At 45.1% G+C, this 17,636-nt stretch overlaps 1 protein-coding gene across 4 annotated transcripts in view; it reads left to right on the top strand.

The window, feature by feature from the left end:
• Positions 1 to 17,636, top strand: part of si:dkey-100n23.5 — a 109,711-nt gene that overhangs the window by 3,325 nt on the left and 88,750 nt on the right. For 2 of the 4 annotated variants that reach the window (XM_061841220.1, XM_061841219.1), the window contains exons 1-5: positions 4,090 to 4,317; positions 9,821 to 9,873; positions 11,920 to 11,974; positions 16,421 to 16,477; positions 16,576 to 16,636. In XM_061841220.1, coding sequence (XP_061697204.1) covers positions 4,237 to 4,317; positions 9,821 to 9,873; positions 11,920 to 11,974; positions 16,421 to 16,477; positions 16,576 to 16,636 — 307 coding nt within the window. In that variant the 5' untranslated portion in view covers positions 4,090 to 4,236. Of the gene's footprint in view, positions 1 to 4,089; positions 4,318 to 9,820; positions 9,874 to 11,919; positions 11,975 to 16,420; positions 16,478 to 16,575; positions 16,637 to 17,636 lie in introns of those variants that run through there. The other 2 variants (XM_061841221.1, XM_061841222.1) reach the window with 2 other exon arrangements.

The raw sequence follows: 17,636 nt of genomic DNA, 5'->3' as shown, positions 1-17,636 counted from the left end.
AACAAGTAGCGCGGAACTTATGTACAGCTAGTTTAGCATAACATTTGCAGAGCGTTGGAAATTAGCACGAGCAACCAAGAAGGTTACAACATATGCAGAACATTGGATGTTTGTGCTTAAAAATTGTGTAGCGATTGGCTTGCTAGTGTAAACAAGAACAAGCTGACGCGCGTTTGGCTCACTTAGCATGAAGTACGCAGCAGATTGAATCCCAGCACTAGCAGTCATCAAATTTAGCACGTAGTTTGCAGATGATTGCATCGAAATGTACATTCTGCTGACTCCGATAAGCGTAAAGATCGGATGAAAGTTCATAAAACCTGTCATGGATGATGTCACACTAAATGTCGGCTTACAGGAATGAACGGAAGGTGTTCGTATCTCCTTGTTTCCACTTTATTTTGAATTGCACTCACGATTGTTAAAATGTTATTTTAAAAAAAATGGCTGTGTAAAGATTTTAAGAAGGTGACAGTTTTAACTGGGAATGTATTATTACTAGTTACAATTTATTTCCTGTGGGAAATTTTGCTGGGAACAAATCATAAAACAGTTGAGAAATCATTCGGGACTCCGCAATCCGGTTACGCACGAGACTAAAACAGACAAAATAAAAACATGTTTTTGTTTTTGGGAGCGCCGCGTCGGCGAAGTCCCCGCAGCTTTGAATTATTAATCGCTTGAAACGACAGCCATTCAGCGGCGTCTTATCCGCGTCGTTAGCCACTTTGTCGTTCCGTTTCTGTCGTCTTTCTAGTGGCAGAATATGTTTTTATGGCGCTCATTGTTAACACGCCGACAGCTTGAAACGACTCTGGATCATTACCTCACTCGTTTTCGTGTCATAATTATAGCCATGAAAAGCGTGCCCGACTGGACGAGTGGCTTCTGAAATGTCTGCATGTTATGGAATGTTACAAGTCGTTTGGCACCTTGCGCGGCGACAACTCGAACCACCTGAGCTATCGCATTTTGATCGTTCCTTTTCTGCTGTGAGAGGCTACGTTTACTCAAAAGAGCAGCTTTCAGAAGGCGTTTAATGCAAAATACTTTTTACAATTTGAATATGTTAAGAAGACACGGCACTATTTATTCAAAGCTGACTTCAGAATGTTTATTTATTTATTTCATTTCTTGCACAATCCACTTTGGTGTGTTAGCTTAGATGAAAGGTGAAGCCCTCTCTTTGTCGGTCGATCTACGTTCCTGCCCTCATCTACGGTCGCGAGCTGTGGGTCATGACCGAAAGAACAAGATTCCGGATACAAGCGGTCGAAACGAGTTCCCTCCGTAGGGTGTGTGGGCTCTCCCTTAGACATAGAGTGAGTTCCTCGGTCATCCGGGAGGGGGCCAGAGTAGAGGCGCTGCTCCTCCGCATTGAGAAGGGTCGGATGAGGTGACTGGGCCGTCTGATCCGGATCCCCGCCGGACACCTCCCTGGTGAAGTGTTCGGGGCATGTCCCACCGGAAAGAGACCCCGGGGACGACCGAGGACACGCCGGAGAGACTACGTCTCTCGGCTGGCTTGGGAACGCCTCGGGATCCCTCCGGAAGAGGTGGAAGAAGTGTGAGGTGTTCCGGGCACGTCCCACCAGGAGGAGACCCCCGGTCTAAATGCTCCTGGCTTCTTGCGTGCGCGTAAGAGATCACACAGGTTTCTGTTGCAATGAACGTTGTCACACAGCGAGAGGGTATCATGGACTGGCGCAGGTAAAAACATAGAACAACATCCTAGATAACACAGATAAGGGATCAACCCGTCAACCCACAACACCGAGGAGAGGTGAGACCACCAATAATCTACACCCGGGGCGCCCCAGGACACACTGGAGAGACCATGAACCTCCCGGACGCCTCCCCGGTGAGGTGTTCCGGGCCCGTCCCACCGAAAAGAGACCCCAGGCACACCCAGGACACACTGGAGAGACCACGTCTATCGGCTCGCTTGGGAAGACCTCGGGATCCCTTCGGAAGAGCTGGAAGAAATAGCAGTGTAGAGGGAAATCTGGGTTTCCCTGCTAAGTTATTGCCCCCGTGACCCGACTTCGGTCGGATAAGTGGAAAAAAATGGATGGCTAGATGGACAACTTCTTTCTTTTACTTGAGTCAGATCATTCGAAAGTAACAAACAGGCTTCTTCCCCAAACGGAGTTTTTGGCCAGTCTGGCTACTTGTTACCATTCCAGCGGCGTGCGTCCGCGTTCCACCTGGTTTCTCATCAGTTTCAGCGCGCCTGTCGGCCTCCTCGTCTCCCGTCCCACCGACTCCCTGCGCATCCCTTGTGTTCGTTCGCCCAACCTGTCTTTGTTGTGTGCCATTAGGCTCGTTGTACTTAGTTAATTGGTTCCTTTCAATCTCTGTCACATCCTTTTGTCCATCCTGTGAGTTCTGTTGTGCAGACCGCCGTTGTCTCATCTCTCGGAGCTTTTTATGCCAGCCGTCCGTCCTTCTTTTAGATACCTTGTTAGAAGTTGCATCTCATGTATTAATTCAGTTTAAAGAATGCTTGTCAGTCACTCGGTTTTGCATGTAAATTGAAACCAAACCTTCCACAGTTGCTAAAGTGACCCAATCTTGTAACAAGTGTGTAAACTTCAGCTCAATGAGCACCTTAAAGGTCAAGTGTCATGAAATGGATGATTTTTAGCATGTTATTAATGAAAAAAAAACATCAGACAATATGGGCCCATGCGTTTTTTTTTTTTCACCACAAAACATGATTTTGCCGTATACAGCACTTTGTAACTCCCGCCATGAAAATCCTCTCGAGGGATTTGTTTTCGAGAAGAAGCAGGAAGTGACGTACGGGGCAGGAGCGCCCTCCAGCGGACTCGTTTGTTTTCTTTTAGTTTTACCTGCGGGAAGGTACCTCGTCGTTCCTTCCTGTTGCCAAAAAGGCCGGCTTCTTGAATTGCTGGATATTGCTCGAACATCGGGAGGATGGATTTCCGATTCGTAAGTTTCCAAGAGACCCGGTTCGTCGTGAAAAATGGATTGCACAGGTGCAAAGGACGAGAGCTTCGCGGGTCCCAAACGACAGGTAGATGTGGATACAGCTACTAAAAAAAAAAAAAAAAAAAATAGTTTGGGGCGGACCACGTAATCCCTCTCTCATAACGTAACAAAAGATCCGCGTACGTATGACAGGGGTGCTAAATGTTTCTATGTGCGTGCTGGACAGCTGCCGCATGGGCTCCCCGGTGAATGTTTTAGAGACAAGGTGAGAGAGAGCAGACTTCGATGGTTTGGACATGTTCAGAGGCGAGAGAGCGAGTATATTGGTAGAAGGGTGCTGAGGATGGAGCTATCAAGGAAGAGAGAGCGAGAGGAAGACCAAAAAAAGGTTGTGAGGGAGGACATGAGGACAGTGGGTGCACGAGATAGGCTTAAATGGAAAAAGATGACACCCTGTGGCGACCCCGAACGGGACAAGCCGAAAGAAAAAGAAGAAGAACTGGGGTGGGGCGAATGGTACACGTTTCTCTGTCTGCAGTATTTAGTAGTAGATGGCTAAAGAGTCCAAAAATCAACAATACAGTAATGATCAAAGAAGAAATCAATGGAGATTGCAAAGGCACTGTAATGTGAAGTGACTCAACTCCCTGGTACACACCCTTTTTCTGACATGATTCATATACAGGAACACACCCTTTGAAATACTAATGCAACATATCAAATAGAAAAGCATACATGCAAACATCAGTAGTTATTGTTGTACCCCTAAAAGCGGGCAACCCCCCCCCCCCCCCCACCCAATCATTTCCAGCAGACCACACCCTGCGTGTGGCATTTCATTCTCTTCCCTGATTCTCAATGTTTTTCCAATCGCAGATGCCACCGTTTCGGACAAAGGTCACACACACGCATTGCTGCATTTGACTGTAAATGAGGTGAATTTTTTTTTTTTTTTTTTTGAGGCATTGAAGAGAGACGCTGGCCGCTGGGGCCCGCTGACTCTAAACTACACGACCTGGCCCTTGAAACTACACGTAATGGCAATTTTGGAAAGCATTTCTATTTATAAACAGTCTCTGTGTGCTTCTGCACGAGATGCAGTGCACCACAAACGCGGGGAGGATAACAGGCAATAAAAACAGGACCAAGGAGTATTTCCTTCAAACGTGCATTTTTGTTTAGGGTATTTTCGTCCTTTCTCGCGTGCCGTAGACCAGGAAGTGTGCAGGCAAAAACCCAAACAAATCTGTTATTTTTTGTCTTAAACGCAAGCGAGCTGAAATGGACAATCCCAGTATAAAGTCCCCTGTTAACGATTCCCGCTGTGTATTTTTTAACACGCATTCGGAGGACTATCGATGCGTAAGTAAGCGGCATGTCGGTTGAGTTTGTGAAAGTTAGCATCATTCAGGCAAGGCGACACTAACGACGGTTAGTTGAGGTTGCTAGCTGTTGCTAACGCACACATTAAACCCCCCTCACCCCCCCTCCAAAAAAAAAAAAAATTACATTGATAACGGATTTATTGTGCGTGAGCTGCTCTACTTTCACATGTGATAACATGTTTCCCCACCCCCCCTGCGGACGTGAACTCCAGCCATGCTTTCTGGAAGCGATTTATTTGTTTTGGCAAGATTGTGGAAAGAGCTAATCGGGTTTTTATCTCTGGTCCAAACGATAAAGTGAACTCAAGTCAGTGGTGGGGAAGGGGACAACGTGGGCACGCATCCACCTTTTATTCCCAAGAATTGCTCACTATAGCTGGTTTAAAGTGCAGAGGTTCACCGACACAGTGTTTGGTTTAGTACAGCTGCGTTAACGGTTTACAGGCGAATCGGGGGAATGAAGGTAAACAAATTATTCAGTCGGGAATCTTAACTAAACTAACTGGGAAAGCTGGCTGCGCCCTCCCAAAACCTTCTTGTACCTTTCAAAATCAACACAAAACACTTATTTTCTCAATGACATATTATCTGTGGGCGTTGGTTCACTCAACTGGAGAGTAACTGTCGGCCTTGGGTATTTTTTTACAATCTTGGTTATTAATATTCCATGGGCTCATGGTTAGCGCGTCTGTCTCACGGTTCTGAGGTTCAGCATTCGGGATCTCGGTATTGGGCTTCCTGTGTGGCGTTTGCATGTCGTTGCAGCGCTTCCTCCCATATTCCGAAAGTATACCTGCCAGCTTGTGCTCTAAATTGTCCATAGGTGTGAATGTGCGGGTGACCGGTTGTTTGTCTTTGTGGCTTCCGTTCGGCTAGCCACCAGGATATCAGTAGAAATTGCAATTTTTTTTTTTTTTAAGATGTGACAGAACTTCCATCCATCCATTTTCTTCACCGCTTATCCTCACGAGGGTCGCGGGGAGCGCTGGAGCCGATCCCAGCTGTCAACGGGCAAGAGGCGGGGTACACCCTGAACTGGTTGCCAGCCAATCGCAGGGCACATTGAGACAAACAGCCGCACTCACGATCACACCTAGGGGCAATTTAGAGTGGTGACAGAACATGTATTTGTTGTACTCTGGGAAAATGATAGCATTATGAAACATTGGTAGGGTGAGAAGCTCGGTCATCCGGGAGGGGCTCAGTGTCGAGCAGCTGCTCCTCCGCATTGAGAGGAGCCAGATGAGGTGGCTGGGGCATCTGATCCGGATCGCTGGTGAGGTGTTCCGGGCGTGTCCCACCGGAAAGAGATCCCGAGGGTGACCCAGGACACGCCGGAGGGACTACGTCTCTCGGCTGGCCTGGGAACGCCTCGGGATCCCTCCGGAAGACCCGGAAGAAGCGGCTTGGGAAAGGGAAGTCCGGGTACCCCGGCTGAAGCGACTTCCCCGCGACCTGACCCGGAAAAGCGGTAGATAATGGAGGGATGAAACAATGGTACTAGTATTACAACTAGTTTATTTAAAATGAAAGTGAATTTTAAATCCAAAATAAAAAATGACATGAAAAAAAAAAATGCTGTGAAATGCAAAACTAATCTGTGGAAAAGCAAATAAGACCACACAAAATATGGATGCTCACAACGTGGCGCAAACTCCGGTTGGTCTACTTGAATGTCCGTTAATGTTGCGTTCGCCTCGCAGGATTGTTGACATGCTTTAGTGTTTGCTTCTGTTTAGGTTAGCAACAGAGTTCACAGTTAACTCTTGTCTGCGCATGAACGATACCGCCACTTACCACCCAATTGGCGTTTATTTGTCCGGAGTGGCTAATGGAAGCTAATTCGTAGAGCGGGAATCCCATCATTTTGGGCAAAGAGCCGTCTTTATTTCCTCCTTCGGTATTGCCAGATGGAACGATAGCGGCCGCGGGGGGCGAGGCCAAAGCGGTGACACGGTACAGGTGATCATGCAGATATTCTCACTTTTGAAGCGCAAGACGCCCGTCGGCGCCTTTCATTTCCGGCCCGCCGCGGACATTTTTCATTCTCGTCATTCTTGCGCTCGCGTGTCGAACATGCCTGTCCCTCTCAGCGGCCGGTTATCAGATCAGTTTCGGGGCTGCTTGTAATCATGCGGCAAAATAGGCCACGTAAGCGCTTTGCGTTTCGTGTTTGTCTTAAACACGTTTGCCTGCATAGAAGGAATTAATTTATGGTGCGGTTCTTTCGTTGTTACGCACAAACGCCCTTTTTAATTGGTCGCATCAACGTGTCAGCGCTCGAGTTTCGGGACTTGTTGAAATAAGGTCACACGAGCATGTAAATCGGACACAAACGCGCTCCGCTTGAATGTGATGACATTTATTTTATATTCTCTCCTTGTTATGGACAAACAACGTTATCAATGGGATCGGTTTCAGGCGGGTGATATCATGGCATTCTTGTGCATCATGAAATGACAAAAATTGTCTCCCAGGCACCGTTTTGATTTAGTCTTTGTTGTGAACGTGCGTGAATGCAGTGATATATTTTATTGTGCACTTGCTAATTGTTATGCACAAACGTCCTTAATTGGTCAGCTCAGTCGGAGGCTGATCGCCTCTCACAGGGCTCTTGAGTTTTATGACGTGCTGAAATATGTCACATATAAAGGTAATTGTTGACGATGACAGTCACTCACATTTGACGAGCGCGTTCGCGCCGGCGCGTCACCGCGCTCGCCAATCTGCATAGTCAAGTAGGAAAAATCACTTGCGTAAAAATTGTTACAAGTAGAAAAAGTAGATATTGAAAGATGTCGCTTATTTTGTGTAGTCTTGACATTAATTTACGTGTTTATTTCATAAACGTCGATCAAGCCTGCTCCTAAACAATCAGTATTCACCCGGAAACAGGAAATGCAACTATTGAGCACGGTCGGAAGTGATGCCAAAAACGCACGTTCCGAGATGCTTCACGTACTGCGAGCGCATTTACGTCGAAAGTCGTCAACATCATGAGCCATGTCGAAGGAAATTCAGATACACCGGGGGGTGCTCAATGCGTCGATCGCGAGGGAGTTTTGGTTGAGCGAGTGATGGCGTGCCCCCCACCCCCACCCCAAAAAAAAATGACGTTAGACTATCATCCACCTCGTCGCTTGATTAAGGTGTGGCCAATACGTCAAGCGCACAAAAAAGGCGCGTTCGAGCAAGCCGGCCTCCTATTTAAGGCATTCGCGGCGATGCGGGTAAATTCCGCAAGATTATAACAAGACATCATGACGAAATAAAATGATTTGATTATATGAATATTTAGTTTTGAATTTGAATGTCTATTGACCTCCTTAAAAATGTCTGTCTCTGTGCAGTGTCAATAAATTATGATGACGGTATTAGGTCATAACTACATACTCGGCTATAACAGCTCAGTCAGTTATTTTAAGGTCTTGGGATTCCATCCCTAATCACACCTGCAACTTTATATCCGCGGGCATGGCTGGTGGACCACACCCATAACTCTAAATCTGCGGGCATGACGGACCGCACCCGTACATTTTTTTCAAATGCGAGTGACTGTGATGATAAATATTCCGCTCGGGTGGGAGGAAATGTATTTTATTGTGCGTCCTGTAGTTGTGTTGAACATGGAACGTGGTCAGCCAATTGATCATTTCACTTTCAGCTGTGTCGTATCGCCGCAGGCCTCGAGTTTGATTTTGAAATAGGCTCGTAGACACGAGTTACAATCGCTTTTAAACAATTCGATTTACCGCGTCGTGCATCCTGTACTTTTTCCAGCCTTGTTAATTGCTCACCTCAGTTTCAGGCAGGTATTATTGCTCAGCCATCTTGATTTTTATGATAGGTTAAAATAGGTCACTTAAGCACGCGGAGGTGCCACAAACATGCTCGTCTCGTTTGAAGAGAAGGAAATTCACTGTGTCGTGCCGTGTTTAGTTGTTATGGACACACAACCTGCATTATTGATTGTATCAGTTTTCGGCAGGTGTTATCGCAGCCTTCGTGGGTTGATGTCAGAAATATGCTCATAAACATTTGCGTGCAGTGTTTGTCGGAAGGAAATTCACTGTTGTGTGCGTTTCCTCATTTTGGCCAAACAGCCTTAATTGGTCAGGTCCATGGAAGGTCGGTTGCGTGGCACAGCGTGCGTTTTCCATCATGTTGCAATAGATCAGATAAATATGTAAATGTAGCGCAAATGTGCTTTCGTTGAGTGGAGTGACATTTGCATCTTGTAGTTGTAGTGAACAAAGAACCTCATCAATTTAGCATACCTGTTGTAGGGGGATAGTATGAGCCCTCTTGAGCTTTATGGCAGGCAAAAATCGTCTCGTCGTATGGAACTAAATATGTGCCACCGGGATTAGAATTTGAAATGCAAACTGATCACATTTTCACTTGTTGTATTTCAGTGTAACTTTTCAATGTTCACAATTCAACTGGCTACAATTCGCTGTCTAAAATTCACCGTCTACGCCACCAGGCAGGGTTACTTCAGGTCAGAACCGAACACCCAGCCTATCGCAGTTATGCTTTCTTAGTCACGTGACGTCACTATTGAAAATGTGATCGTTTTACTTTTCAAATTCAAATCTTGTTTTCTGTGGCCTATCAAATATAAAACCTGGTGGCACATATTTATTTCCATAAAATAGAATACATTTTTCTTTAGTGTTGAATGTAAAGTTCTCTTTGAAAAATGTACAATGCGTTCTCCAGTTATTATGAACTGTGCCGTAATTCCCGGCCTACAGAGCGCACCTGGTTATAAGCCTCACCCAGTACACTTGTAAAGGAAATACCATTTGGTACATACATACGGCGCAGCGGTGTAAAACTTGCAAGTGCCCACATTGAAACACAAGATATTTACAAAGAAACATGGTACACAGAGTTTAACACTAGCGCCGCGCTAACAGAGCCGGTTTAAAAAAAAAAAAAAAAAAAAAAGAGTACCGGTAACAATCACTGAGATTCAGTAGTAACACGCTAGCACAGCGCTAACAGGGCCGGACCGGTAAAAGTCACTTCCTCGGCACATATATTCCACCGGTCTCACTCTTACCTTTTCCGCTCGAGTGCCCCCTTGTGGGCGGTAGAAGGAAATGCACAAATTAGCTGCATCACCACAAAACCCGCGCGTGAAAAAAGTCGAGACGTACAGGCCGCAAATTACGATATTCATAAACAATCAGATTGATTTGAGGCCCGTCGTCTCAAAGCTTTTTTGAGACGTCGACCTACGACGGATGACACGATAGAAACGAGCAAGCTCACGGACCCAGTTTGTATTTCATAATTCCTGTAAACACGCTCTGATTGCTTAAATTCATCCGCTCGCGCTTGGGTTAGGGTTAGGGCCGGACAAACAACCTTCTCATTTGCAACCTCTGAGGTTTTCGATCACTTGCAGCGCGAGCTTGCACACTTTATTCATAGTAAGAGCCTCATAATAACTAATTGCTTCTCGTTTCCAGGTGGTGATATTAACAGCGAAAAGAGCCACGGGAACCTTCTCATTGGTGGGATGGTGAATATCACTTTAAATTACCTCTCAATGATTCCTCTCGCTGACCTTTATTTAGTTTGCGAGTTGCAGCGGAACTCTTGATAGCTGAGCACGGTTAACACGTATAATCCATCCGTGCTCGTCACCTTCAAAAAAAAAAAAATCCAAAACTTGTTTCAATCATGCACCTGCTAGCCACAACATTCGGTTGCACAAGTGAATGGGATCCAAAACAGGACCTGTTTCACACACGATAAATTTACAAAGATAACACACTAAAAACTGTATTGCGTCATCCTGAGAACTTTTTTTTTAATCTTTTTGGTGAACATACCGTAATTTCTCGAGTATAATGCGCCAATCCCCCAAAATTGACCTAAAAAAAAAATATATATATATATATCTGGAAAACCCTTCTACCAATGTACAATGCGCACCACCAATTTGCTGCTACCCATCTGCTCAAAATATTGGGAATTATCTGTATGTATATTTTGATAGGTTTGTACTTGTATTGTTTGTCTGTACAACAATTGCTAATAATAATCATTGTGCACATGCTGATAATATAATGTCGGGACAGGCCACAGGACACGTTTGTCCTGGTCCCTTCAATTGTCAGACCAGAATCCCTCAACCAACTGAAATAAATGCTCAACGATGACATCACATTTTATTAATACTGTTGGTAACACATACTACAGTCTTAAAAATATAAACTGTTAAACCTCAATATTTTTTTTTTGCATAAAACATTTGTGCACAGTGCAGTTTATCCTCTACATTGCACATCCTTGGGCAAGACTTCAAAAGCAACATCTGGATGATCTCCAGTCTGAAAAATATCCATCGTAGCTACCTTTGGTACTTGGTCCAGTTCTGGTGCCTCCGAAATTCATGGACGGAGCTTCTATTTTGCTCTATGGCGTCAGGTGGCGATCAAAACAACGTGATTTCAAACTACGTAGAAAAAAAAGCCACAATTTCAATTGTGTGCGGTCTCCCGTTTTTTTTTTTTTTTTTTTTTTTTTTTAAATGTGCCCATGATGCTCGTATTACGTAGTTTGAGCTCCCGTTGTTTTTATACATACCCACCTGCAGCCATTGAGGCGAGCTATCGTTGTTTCGGAGTGCGGCGCTACTTCCGGGTTGGCGGCGTCATCGGCTCGAGTGATGACACGTTTCTGTTCAAGCAGCTGCACAACTCGCCGTTGTGGTCGACATTTTTCGTCTTGGTTTAAGTTCAAACAAACTCCCGGGGGGGGGGGGCACATTACCGTAATATATATAAATGTGTAACAAAAGACATCGAATATCATATCGAAATGTATACGTATACCTTTTTTTTTTTTAAACACTCTATGTACCTGTATACAACTATACAATTTGATTGTATTTTTTATTTTTCATCCAACCTAAATATAATGCTCTCTATAAACTTTTTAAAAATATTTTTAGAAAAATTTGCACATTATTTCTGAGAAATTACAATATCTAAAAGTTTCCTGATACGTGTATATATGTGCGTGTGTGTCTTATCATATTAAATAAATGTCCTTTTTTGTTTTGGATACAATGGAAGAAGGAAAAAAATTGGAGATGCTTGTTTTTCATTGGACACCATTTGCTTTATTTTTGACATCGCCGAATGAAATAATTTATCACAAAAATTTTCAAGTGTTGTGTTTTTTTTTTTTTTTTTTTAATATCCAAAATGTAACCAAAAGCCCAATTTGGTTTGGCATGTTACGTACTTTGTATTACTTTATGATGTTGAGACTGTTGCTGCCAAAAGAATAGCACGTATCCGAATTTAGAAAAAAAATCTGAATATAAAAAAAAAAAAAACCTCACTCTATTTGGTGATGCAATACAATGATGTATGATGCCCAAAATATCTGTACCTAATATTTTGTTCAGGGAGTGTCTCACCTTCACAGTATGTCGGTATATCAGGGATTGTTTGAAGCGCGTTGCCATGGTGCTTCTGACACATCGTTAGTGCGCGTTTATCCTTCTCCAATGCATTCATTGTCCCTTTTTTTTGTTTTGTTTTTTTCTCCACAGCATGTTGATGCTCTTTGTGATTTGGCTGCTTCGCCGCTACCACTCGTTGGCACAGGTAAAGAAAGTGGCCCCTTCGCCGTCGCCGTCTTGTCGGTTGCGTTTGTGTTTGCGGCGGTTGCCGCAGCAGATGTGCTCAATTAGTCCTGACAAATCCTTGGGCGTGATTGAGCCCAGTTAAATGAGGAGATTAATCACACGCGTGGGGTTAATTGACTGGTGGTTGTTTCGCGATAACGACCTGTAGCGCCCCCCCCCTCCCCTCCCCTCCCCCCCCCCCAGCCTGCCGTCTCCACAGCCCCCTCTGCTCCATCCTCAATGCAATGTTTCCAATTTCACTTGCATGCCTTTATGTTTAATTGCATTGATTGGGTTTCCTCTTACTTTGGAGCCTTGGCATACATGTTTTTGTTTTTGTTTTTTTCCGTGACCATGTTTCTTTCTCAAACCATCTTTCCCTGTTAAAATGAATCAAAATGTCATAAATCCATTCCAGCCCCACCAGTAATTTTTTTAAAATACATTAATTAAAAAAATCTAAAGTACTGTACTGGACTTAATGAAAACATTCTGAATTAAACAGTTTATGCATTTTGAGTTCATGCTTCAATTCCTAGTGAGGTTTTGCATGCCTTGGCCACCAGGGGGCAGCGGATACGCACAATAATGAGATTTACAATATATTGCAGTAATGCTGTTCATTTTTTGCAGAGGATAAAGAATATAGGCCTGTGAGCGTTGTCATCACCAATTTGAATTGGTACCTACGATGCCCCTTTTGAGCGGCGTACAGACGGCGACGCTAAGCTAGGAATAGCAAAGTTGTCAGTGGGGTTCTTGTGTGTGGACGGCAAGAAAGCCGTAAAAGAAGGATGACGACACATTGTAAGAACTGGGAATACCCTTCCTAGGATAAAAATCATTTTTTGGCCTCGCAATAAGAAGAGGCACAACGGTGAGGCTGACTCAGAACGAGGTTTGGCGGTGCAGCTGGTCCTCATGAGGAAATTAAAGATCTCTCTTGTCCCTGTTATTTGCATATTAGTCCAGCAGACAGAATACCCTTCACGGGTAAAAATCATTTTTGGCCTCGGCTCATGCTTTAAAAAAGTTACCCTCTTGAAAGCTCATGACGACTTAATATCAATGTCCGTGCGTTGGCTTCTTTGGGAATGGTCACCCTCCTAATATGGTTGGTTAGCCATGATGCTAAAGCACGCTGGCATTTCTAATCTTTATATTTATTGTTGTTATATTGACTCTACGTTGGTTGCTGGGTTGTTTGTGTTCAAATATCCTCTGCTTTAATGGTTACAACTATCCCAATGTTGATGCTGGTTTTCTTTGCCCATCTATGGCATTTTGCATTGTGTGTTAGGAGCTTTTTGTTGCCCCCCCCCCTTTAAAAAAAAAAAAAAAAAAAGACACTACGAGGCATTTATTTGAAGGAGGCTTTTGTTTGTTCCAATGGGGATAGAAAGCGTAAGTGCCTCACATTAGCCGTTCTTGTTTGAGTGTCATTTTATTCTCGTTTTCTATCAATTATGCTTTAGTTGGAAGGAGATGTTAAACGTTCCCTGCTTACGTTCTCACTTTCAATTATGATTGATGCAACACCGACAGCGTGGCCGGCGAAGTTACGTCTCTTTGAGTTTACGCTCGCCGCTTGTCCGTGAAGACCGTGCGGTCGTGCATTGATCTAGTTTGTCTTAGCGCTGTGAAAATTCGAGTCATTTAACTTGATATCAGTGAACATTACATCTCCCGCTTATAAATTATACTGTTGATTTTTTTTTTTTTTATTGTCCTGTTGTTCTATTACGTCGTGAGATAATTTAACGTTACTTCTTTGCTGTTGGCTAATTGGACATAGCACGGCGTGCCTGTTTTGTTGTGTTTGGCTAATTTTAGCTTTCTTTTACCATAATTCTGTCGATAACCCGGTTGATATTCCATCTTAATGTACGTTAACCTTACTTCTTCTTATTTGTCCGTTTAATAAAACAGATTATTGTTACGTAATATTCTAGTATCATTAGCATATTGGCTGTTACTTATATTGTTTGAGAATTTTATCAGATCGTCTTTTTTTGTCTGTGCTAATTACAAATGGTTTAGCTAATGTTAGTTTCTTTGTTCCTAATCTTGTTGTCGGTAACGTATGGCAATTAAACTTAAGAGTTAACGTTATTTGTACTTGTTGGCTAATTAGCATGCTAATGTCTATATAACGTTCTGCTGAGACGAGGTTCCTTTTTTTTATTGTACTGTGAAAAAAATTGAACACGGTGAGTTGGTTACTTGTCGGAACAATTGACATATGAGCCTGGCCATTGCGTAAAGGTTTTGCTAATGACAGAATTATTTTTTTCGATTATGCTTTTGGTAACTAAATAGTGAGGGCTCGCATTGTGATGGGGGTGGGGGGGCGTGTGACACCCTGATTAACATGATTAACTAATAAATGTATTCTTTATTGTAAGTTGATCTTTTTCTGTTACGTTCTTTAACTTTCTGTCCTGAGGATTAGACTAGATTATCGTTTATATTTAACGTTATTTTGAAGTGTACTCGCTTTGGGGTGGAGTGGCGGTATCCTATTTTTTTTTTTCTTCTTCCTGGGGGTGGTCGTAACAGAAAACAATTGATGGCTTTAAGTCAAGATTTAACATTTTGAATTTCTTCTTCTGACTTTTCGGACACAGGAATGCACAATGCAATCTTCTGCAAAATTTGGCTTATTTGTGAAAAATCTATACTGTGTAATTGCTGACGATTTAATTGAATGTAAGTTAACGACAGACTGTAGACGGACCAGAACTACGGCATTACATTATGTATCTGACATACCGCATAAGTGGAGATGTTTGTGTGGTAATTACATAAATTGCTGTGAACGTTAACTTTCTTTTAAAATTTATTTTATGAGGAAAATGTGGGGGCGGCACGCTGGATCAGCTGGTAAAGCGTCGGCCTCACAGTTCTGAGGACCCGGGTTCAGTCCCGGACCCGCCTGTGTGGAGTTTGCATGTTCTCCTCGTGCCTGTGTGGGTTTTCTCCGGGTGGGCACTCCGGTTTCCTCCCACATCCCAAAAACGTGCAACATCAACTGGACACTCTAAATTGCCCCGAGGTGTGAGCGTGAGTGCGACCGTTTGTCTCTATGCGGCCTGCGATTGCCTGGCGACCAGTTCGGGGTGTACCCCGCCTCCTGCCCGTTGAATGCTGGGATAGGCTGCGGCGAGAGGATAAGCGGCAAAAGAAAATGAATGGATGGATAATTGGCCATAATTTGAGTTAATTAAATGGATGTGTGGCGATTGTACGCCGTTCCGCTCAGCTCGCTTATTTTTTTCTTTTGTGCTGTCAGTAACGTTGCGCGATAATGATGGCCGCTAAGTGCACTGCCACAGCTTTAATTTTCCAGATTTTTTTGAAGACAGGTTATAGCAATACGTCAGTTTTTATCAGCCGTAGGCGTCGGCTTGCCATGTTTGTGCGTTGAGTGCGTCGAGCAGGTTTGCCAGGTTGAGTCGATTCCCAAAGTCATCCTGGAAATGCGGCACGGCGGAGCAGCAGTGTTGCGTTGGCCTCACGGTTCCGAGGACATGGGTTCGAATCCCGGCTCTCCGTGTGTGGACTTTGCATGTTCCCCTTTTTCTCCCGGCACTCCGGTTTCCTCCCGCATCCCAAAAACATGCTTCATTAACTGGAGACTCTAAATCGTGCCCCGTGCTTGGCCGGCAACCAGTCCGGGATGCACCCCGCCTCCTGCCCGGTAAACGTTGGGATTGGCTCCAGCACTCCTCGTGAGGATAAGCGGCTGCGTAAATGGATGGATCCCGGTAATCTGAGGTAAAATGACAGTTTAACACGACGCTGAGAATGGATCTCCCGGCTGCCGGACGAGGTCAGCGCGTGGCCGCCGCTTCCTCCCCCACCTCCCCCACCTCCATCTCCTTTGCAAAGGTTATCCGTCAGTCAATAGTCTTTAGTGCTCTCTGGCCCCGCTGAGCTTGTTTCCTCCCCCCGCCTCCATCCGGCAGCCTTGGCGAAGGTCGCCTTTGGACGCGTATCGATGAAAGATTGTGTTTATTTGCCTGCCTCACTCTCCGCTGGGCTGCCGCCAGCCGTGCGTGCGGAGCCTGCTTAAAGCTGTCGATTATTGCAATCACGCAGCCAAATGAGTTCAGCGTGCGGCGGAGAGGAAATGAGGAGACGCTCATCCGACGTGGCTCGGAATGACCGCATATCCTGTTTTGCTTTTGTCTGCCATCATTTCCTGTGTCGGCCTTTTGTCCGCTGCCAAATTCTCGGGGACCGAAGGCCCTTTCTACCTCCGCCAATTGGTGCGTCTATTTTGAGGGCCAGATAACTTGCGCGGGTCCCCGAGCATTGTGTTGTAATTAGCTTCAGTCAGATTGCTCTTTGGAAAGCGGCGCTGACCGGGCGTCCCACCGCCGACGTGCACGCCAGACTCATTTTGTCGTTTATTTTGTCACAGAAGATGATTCTCAGCCTGACTGTCGCCGCCTTCTTTGACAGCCTAGCGTATGTCATGGTCAGTTTCTCTCTTTTGCTTTTTGAAACAAGCACACGCAGATTTTTCCCGAGTCACGTCGATGCTTTTTAATGTTTTCCTCCCCCCGCTCTTTGTAGGGTGAATCCCACCCTGAGGGATCTCTCTGTGACTTCCAGGCCTGGTGGCTAACATACTTTGGTAAGACGAAGCTCCGGGAAGCTGGTCGACTTCCATTTTGTTTTTCCCACAGGAAGTAACAGAAATAGAGACGACATGTTCCAAAGTTAAAATGACTCCCAAAAAAAAAAAACGACAACTTTAACTGTCACAAGTAACATTTTTAATATTCATAGCTGTCACCGAGGTAGACAAAGAGATTAACCCCCACTTGTTCATTTTGTCGTTTTGAGTTAACCATATGTTACTGAGCAGCGAAAATATGTATGCCAACTCATACGGCATGGGAAAGGATGGTGTACATTCAATGTAAAGTCAATTTTTTTGTTGCTCTAGTGACATCGTCCTCACCACTCGGCTCGTATCCATCCATCCGTCCGTCCATTGTCTAGCGTTTATCAGGGCGCGGGGGAAGTAGCTTCAGCAGGAATACCCAGACTCCCCTTTCCCCAGCCACTTCTTCCGGCTCTTCCGGAGGGATCCCGAGGCGTTCCCAGGCCAGCCGACGTGTCCTGGGTCGTCCCTCGGGGTCTCTTTCCGGTGGGACGTGCCCGGAACACCTCACCAGGGAGGCGTTCGGGAGGCTTCCGGATCAGATGCCCCAGCCGCCTCATCTGGCTCCTCTCAATGAGGAGGAGCAGCGGCTCGACACTGAGCCCCCTCCCCGATGACCGAGCTTCTCACCCCGGACAGCCTGCGGAGGAAACTCATTTCGGCCGCTTGTATCCGAGATCTTGCAGCTCGTGCCCACAGGTGAGGGGAGCAACGTAGATCGACCGGTAAATTGAGAGCTTCGCCTTTCAACTCAGCTCCCTCTTTACCACAACGGACCGATACAAAGTCGGCATCACTGCAGACGCTGCACCGATCCGTCGGTCGCTCTCACGCTCCATTCTTCCCTCACTCGTGAACAAGATCCCAAGATACTTGAACTCCTCCACTTGGGGGACACTCTGCTCCTATCATGCCGGAAAAAAAGGAGGATTTTTGGTTCTAGTTTAATAGTCGCGCTTTTCCTCTC

The sequence above is a fragment of the Syngnathoides biaculeatus genome, chromosome 14 (assembly GCF_019802595.1).
Source record: "Syngnathoides biaculeatus isolate LvHL_M chromosome 14, ASM1980259v1, whole genome shotgun sequence".
Taxonomy (NCBI): domain Eukaryota; kingdom Metazoa; phylum Chordata; class Actinopteri; order Syngnathiformes; family Syngnathidae; genus Syngnathoides; species Syngnathoides biaculeatus.
This window is presented reverse-complemented; position numbering and strand designations above follow the sequence as displayed.